This window comes from Lepidochelys kempii, chromosome 14 (assembly GCF_965140265.1).
Source record: "Lepidochelys kempii isolate rLepKem1 chromosome 14, rLepKem1.hap2, whole genome shotgun sequence".
Lineage (NCBI taxonomy): Eukaryota > Metazoa > Chordata > Testudines > Cheloniidae > Lepidochelys > Lepidochelys kempii.
The window spans coordinates 34,682,569-34,689,820 of NC_133269.1; the positions used below are offsets into that span (position 1 = coordinate 34,682,569).

General features: G+C 42.5%; 1 protein-coding gene across 1 annotated transcript; it reads right to left on the reverse strand.

Annotated features, from left to right (window-relative positions):
* Positions 1-1,630: 1,630 nt before the first annotated feature.
* LOC140897743 (olfactory receptor 14A16-like) lies at positions 1,631-2,590 on the reverse strand. Its single transcript, XM_073310744.1, has one exon. The coding sequence runs from the start codon at positions 2,588-2,590 to the stop codon at positions 1,631-1,633; it is 960 nt and encodes a 319-aa protein (XP_073166845.1).
* Positions 2,591-7,252: the final 4,662 nt, after the last annotated feature.

The window sequence follows — 7,252 nt, forward strand, 5'->3', positions numbered from 1 at the left end:
ACCCTAATATTCTATGATGCTATACTCATTTAGGTTAAAATAATAAAAAGATGCCTTACATATTGTCAAGGTTCCTTCCCCACTCTGAACTCTAGGGTACAGATGTGGGGACCTGCATGAAAGACCCCCTAAGCTTATTCTTACCAGCTTAGGTTAAAAACTTCCTCATGGTACAAACTTTGCCTTGTCCTTGAACCCTATGCTGCCACCACCAAGCGTGTTACACAAAGAACTGAGAAAGAGCCCACTTGGAGACGTCTTCCCCCAAAATATCCCCCCAAGACCTACACCCCCTTTCCTGGGAAAGGCTTGATCAAAATCCTCACCAATTTGTACAGGTGAACACAGACCCAAACCCTTGGATCTTAAGAACAAAGAAAAAGCAATCAGGTTCTTGAAAGAAGAATTTTAATGAAAGAAAGGGTAAAAGAATGACCTCTCTAAAAATCAGGATGGTAAATACCTTACAGGGTAATCAGATAAAAACATAGAGCATCCCTCTAGGCAAAACCTTAAGTTACAAAAAGACACAAAACCAGGAATATACATTCCATTCAGCACAGCTATTTTACCAGCCATTAAACAGAAGAAATCTAATGCATTTCTAGCTAGATTACTTACTAACTTTTTACAAAAAGAAAAGGAGTTCTTGTGGCACCTTAGAGACTAACCAATTTATTTGAGCATAAGCTTTCGTGAGCTACAGCTCACTTCATCGGATGTTATGCTCAAATAAATTGGTTAGTCTCTAAGGTGCCACAAGAACTCCTTTTCTTTTTGCGAATACAGACTAACACGGCTGTTACTCTGTAACCTTTTACAGGAGTTCTGAGCTGCATTCCTGATCTGTTCCTGGCAAAAGCATCACACAGACAGACATACCCTTTGTTCCCCCCCCCCCAGCTTTGAAAGTATCTTGTCTCCTCATTTGTCATTTTGGTCAGGTGCCAGCGAGGTTATCTTAGCTTCTTAACCCTTTACAGGTGAAAGGGTTTTGCCTCTGGCCAGGAGGGATTTTATAGCACTGTGGAGAGAAAGGTGGTTACCCTTTCCTTTATATTTATGACACATATCTTTAATAATACAATAATATCCCAACAATCTACACATAATCATGTCAGTAGGAACTAAGCCATGCATAATCCTCTTTTGCACTCTTTTGTCATCGTGGGGAGCAAACCTTCAGTTCGCTCAGGAAACCCCATCAAAGAGATGACATATGGATACTCCCAAGAAGGGACAAATATTGAAAATCCCGTCTCACCAAACACTCACCATCTTCTCAGGCCTTTCCACTGCCAAAACCTCCTAAAACAAACAAACAAACCAACTGAGTTTTTATCCCAAAATATAAGAAGAGCAAAAGACCTTACCAGGGACTCTGCTATGGCTACTGATTTTATAGGCAAGGGTCTCAGGTAGTATGGTGATCGGTAGCAGTATATGATATATTCCAATCTTATTTACATTGGTGTAAACCTATAGAAACTCCTTTTTTTCTTGAGTCATGTTTGTCTGTATCTTTACTAGTGCAAATACCCAATTCCGCATAAACAGAGTGCACAGTATTTTCTCATGGAGGCAATAATGTCATCAGATTTTATTTATAAAGAAATACAGAATGAAATTGCTACCGAAGGAGACATATGGACATTTTGTTCTTAGTGAATAACTTCCAACCTATCTGTTTACTCAGTGCACCTTTGATCTCTTTGTTTCTTATGCTGTAGATGATCGGATTCATCATCGGTGGCAACACAGAATAAAGAACAGCCACTATGAGATTCAGACCTGAGGTTGAGCTGGAGGTGGGTTTCAGGTAGGCAAAGGTTGCAGTACTAAAGAACAAGGACACCACGGTGAGGTGAGGGAGGCAGGTGGAGAAGGCTTTATGCCCACCCTGCTTAGAGGGGATTCTCAGCACTGCTTTGAAGATCTGAACATATGACACAATGATGAAAAGAAAGCAGCTTAAGCCTAAGAATGAACTAAAGATGAGAAACCCAACTTCAATGAGGTACAAGTCAGAGCAGGCGAGATTGAGGAGCTGGGGGATTTCACAGAAGAACTGATCCACCACGTTGCCTCCACAGAAGCAGATTTCAAAGGTGATCCCAGTGTGCAGTGCAGAGTAGAGAATTCCAGTGATCCAGGCACTGGCTGCCATTTGAACACATGCTGTCCTGTTCACCACTGTCTCATAGTGCAGTGGTTGGCAGATGGCGACGTATCGGTCGTACGCCATGATGGTCAGTAAGGCAAAATCTGCTGAAGCGAAGAAGAAGATGAGAAAGACTTGGGCAACACATCCAGAATAAGAAATCGATCTGGTGTTCGTGAGGGAATTGGCCATGGATTTGGGGATGGTGACAGACATGGAGCCGAGGTCTAGGATGGACAGATTCATCAGGAAGAAGTACATGGGGGTGTGAAGGTGGCGGTCAAGGGCTATGGCTGTGATGATGAGAAGGTTCCCCAGCAGGGATATCAGGTAAAGCAGTAGAAACACCACAAAGTGTAAAATCTGCAGCTCCCGAATGTCAGAGAATCCCAGGAGAAGGAACTCGGTCACGGCAGTTTGGTTGGACATTTTCTTCTGCAGTACACTGTGCGATGTCTGTGGAGGGAATGAGAAAGACAATGGTCAGGATTAGAGCGACAGAGGGAATGGCCCTGATTCCCCTTTCCCTAATATCTCATTCTATGAATGTCAAAAGTGCACAGATCTCATCACTTACAATGAGTAGGTGTTGTTAGTGCTCCTCGCCTCTGACAATCAATGAGTCACGTTACCACACCAGTGTAAATTAGGTCAGCTCCTTTAAAGTCAATGGAGCTTCGTCACTTTATCTCATCTGAGGATTTGGCCCAAGGTGTGGCTTGATAAAATGCAATATGAAGGATGGAACAAAGCACACTCCAAACCCAACAATTCTCACAACTTGGGTATGAAACTGATCAACTAAAATTCTAACACAGCCTGATTCTCACTTTGCAGGGCAATATGACGTTGACTCACCCAGCATCGTAAATAGCAACTCATCTGTAATTTTTCCACCCCAAACTCTGTGCATAGAGGCTGGTTGGAAATTTTTCAGCTGTGTTCTTTTTAATGGAGATTGGTTTTTAAGCTAAATAACAACACATCTCAGAATCTGTCTGCTTTTCTCAAACATTTTGGGATTGTTTTGTAAAAAAAAAATGAAAACTTAAAAAACCAAACTATATTGGTTTTGGAATAAAAAAAAATCAGTTTTCAGCAGAAAGTTTTCATTTGCCAAAAACTGGGAGGGGGAGGAGGGAGCGGGGAATGGATTTAGGGTGTTCAGTGAAAAGTAAAAATTTTCCTGATGGGAGGAAAAATTCCAGTCAGCAGTAGGTATTTGATTAAACTGATGGGAAAGGTCTTAACCAGTTCATACGGTAATTCATATTTATCATCTTAATTCTTTCCTGTATGTTGATCCCCCAACACATTTAATTGAAATAGCAAACTTCCTGTGCTAGCCTTTGTGGATTTTTCCCAATGGAAGACACATTCAGTCATCCAGCACTAGGATTTTTTGGTCACTATCTATCTATATAGCAGAATCTAGAAGCTAATGGCACAGGTATCTGAGAATCCTTTCAGCCTCATTCTGCGATTGAACTAGGCTCAAACCGATTGCTCTCTGCAGACGAGCTGTGAGTAGCTGGCGTTGAGCTGCACTGACATTAAAGGACTGATGCTGTGGGAAGGTGATTTATCCACGTCTATTTCCTGAGGGCTAGCAAGACTCATGCCCTGGAGCCCTGCACAGCTCAGAAGCAGAGATTCAGAGGCAAGGGCACAGAAACAAAGGTGATAATGCTAAAAGGGCCATTCAGACCCTCTAGTCTGACCCCAGCATAACACAGGGAGTACAATCGCCACCGTGGTTCCCTGATTCCAGCCAAGCTTCTGTGGGCCACGATTAAAAGATAAAAAGAAAAGGAGGACTTGTGGCACCTTAGAGACTAACCAATTTATTTGAGCATAAGCTTTCGTGAGCTACAACTCACTTCATCGGATCTGTAGCTCACGAAAGCTTATGCTCAAATAAATTGGTTAGTCTCTAAGGTGCCACAAGTCCTCCTTTTCTTTTTCTGAAACCTGTGATTAAAAGATAGCACCTAACCTGCTCAGATGCTATTGTAAATCCCCAAAGGCGCCTTTCTCCTTCTTTAGGTGCTTAAACCCTTTGTAATCCTGGTCCTGTGTCTATCTTGTTAACTTCCAAGGAAATCCTGGAAATATGGGTTCTAGTCCCATTTACCTCCTGTATGTCCTTTGGCAACATTGAGATAGACTGGCTTTAACTGGTGGTTCAACTCTGAGTCTAAAGGTGCTAGTGTGCATAACATATCAACTGTGGCTATCAGCTCTGCTGCTTATTCAATTTTGACCTTCCAGTAATTATCCCTTTGACACAGAAACAAACCCAGTTTCAAGAGAAAAAATGGTTTTGAAATTATGGTATTATTGAACAGTATTAGTGTTCCCCTCCCTTGTTTAAAGTTCCATTCCAAATTAGAGATGTTTGGAAATTTAGATATTTTTTGTAGTAGTAGGAAAATGAGTTTTTTGTAGGAAAACAAGTTTTTGAACTAAACAAAAATGTTCAGGGAAAGTATCTCCTATACTCAGATATTTTGTTTTGCTTTTTTGAAATCTGCAAATCCCAATATTCTTTGGTTTGCAATGTGCAATTTCCAGTTTACAGTAGTTTTTAGCTGAAAAGAAATTAGTTGTTGGTTGCTAAACCCTGTAAACATTTCTGATTTCTCATGCAAAGTCATTGTCCACCTTCTTTTTCTCTGACTGGATCTAGATGTCTGACCGGACTGAGAGTTAATTCCTTAAAGAGTTCAAATTCTAACTTATATTTCGGTTCTTACATTCTGCTGAAAAGAAATCTGACAGGCTCTAGCTGTTTGATAATAAAAGTCTTTAAAAGTTCCAATTACAATTCATATCTCTATTATTAAATTTGTCTGTATATTAATACCTTCACATGTAGAATTGAAAGCAAAAAGGTAGTCTGTTGGTCTTTGTGGATTTTTTCCCAACATGCGATGCTTTTGATCCTCCAGCACCAGGATTCTTTGGTCATCTCTCTCTCATGCCCCCATCACTGTATTATCAAGCAGCAGTTTCCATGTCCCTTCGCTGGATTTCCTGAGTCTCTCTGCAGTTCCTAGTAGACAGGGATCCACTCCACAGAGGGGTGCTCCCTGCTCCCCTCCTTGGACAGGCTTGGCTGGGAGATGAAGGACTGTCTTTTGCAGGGTTCAGATATTGTCACAGCCCAGGATGTCCCTACTCTGGGCTAAATAGTTGAATCCGGTCTCCAAGGCTTTACGCCCAGCTCTGATCTCACCTCTGGAGCAAACCACCCTGACAACCTGCCCAACGCTAACCCCACAGAGGGAGAACAGTACCCGCCCTTTATCTCACTTGATGGCAGCATCCCTGGAAGGACCCTTGGCTAAAACCAAGGCAGGGCAGAGGCCCAAAGAATGTCCCAAGGTGTTTGTAGAATGAATCATAGAATGAATGAATCATAGAATCTCAGGGTTGGAAGGGATAAAACAGCGATTTCTAACAGAGACACATGATCCACAATAGCGAAGAGCCTTGTCGCACCAGAATCTCAGCTGGCCTGGAATAGCCTGTTCCTTCATTAACATCACGTAATCACTTCTGGGGGAGCAGAGACTTTTTTTCCCTCCTGCATTGTATGAGCAGGTCTTGGGATGCCTCTGCTAGAGGAACCCACAGCTCAGGCTGCCTAGTCTGACTGAAGTCAGTCACCAAGAGGTACCCAGAGGTGAAGACTAAAAACTAAGGGCCAGGTCATGGGCTTGTGTAAATTGTTACACTTCCATTGAGTTCATGGTAGTTTGGCCTATTTACGCCAACTGGGAATCTGGGCCTTGGATTTCCGTCGAGGGATGTCAATTTACATCAGCTGGGGATCTAGCCCATTACACAGTTATAAATCCATATTTTTTGCCTGCCAATGTGATCCGAAGCTGATTCAAAAGTTCTGAACTCGTCTGCACTTTCTTAGCTCTTTGCCCCATGGGTTTAATTACAAGTGTAACTTTTATTGGTGGTGGAGAATGGTTCAGTCCCTCTACGGATAGAACTTTGGAAGAATTCAGTGTTGCACAGTTTTCAAGTATCTCATTTTCAACTTCTGTTGGGATGAATGGCCCAAATCTTTCTTTCTTTCTTTCTTTCTTTCTTTCTTTCTTTCTTTCTTTCTTTCTTTCTTTCTTTCTTTCTTTCTTTCTTTCTTTCTTTCTTTCTTTCTTTCTTTCTTTCTTTCTTTCTCATCCATTACATTAATTTTTCTCTTACTACAGACAGCACTAAACTAAAAATTTCAATGGGATGCAGATGCAACGCTGCAAGACTTTTAAAAAATATTGAATTCACATTGGTCGCCAGCAGGTGTAAATTGGCTGTAGCTCCTTTGGAGCCAATGGGCCCTGCTGCCTATTCTGCAGAGTGTTAATAGCCCGCTTCATGTTAATTGCCCACTTCATTTTAAGTGGTCTCCTACAATATGTGTGATCCCCTTATGCATAACAATCTGTCCCACCTTGTACTGATCATGAACACTATGGTTCTCTTCTCCAGACCAGAGGAAGAGCTCTGTGAAGCACAAAAGCTTGTCCCATCCACCAACAGAAGTTGGTCCAATAAAAAATGATACCTCACCTTCTTTGTCTCTCTCAAAATCTTGAAAAGTCTTGCAGGATGGGAAACCCATTTCCCACCCAGCTGCATTCTTCAGGTATTCTTCCCTGCTCTGTGCCTGGTTACCCTGTAGATCGAGATAACAATACAACTTAGCTGTAGATCTCAAAGTGATTTATCAAGCCGGGTCAGGATCATCATCCTCATTTTTCAGAGTGTACAGAGAGGGGAAGTAACTGGCTAGAGGTCACACAGCAGCTCTGAGGAATATAACCCGGGTGTCATGAGTCCCAGTCCCTTCGGGTATGTCTACACGGGGATAAAAGCCCTGTGGCACGGCTTTGGCAGGCCTGGGTCATCTGACTCGGGGTTGCAGAGCTTGGACTGTGGTGCTAAAAATTGCTGTGTAGGGTCCTAGAGCTCGGGCTCCAGCCTGGGTCCGAATGTCTACACAACAATATTTCAGCCCCGGAGCCCAAGCCCCATGAGCTCGAGTCAGCGGATCCAGGCCAGCCATGGGTTTAT

Bases quoted from the DNA above. Each gene is read 5' to 3' on its own strand.
- LOC140897743 (XM_073310744.1), bottom strand. From the start codon at position 2,590: ATGTCCAACCAAACTGCCGTGACCGAGTTCCTTCTCCTGGGATTCTCT.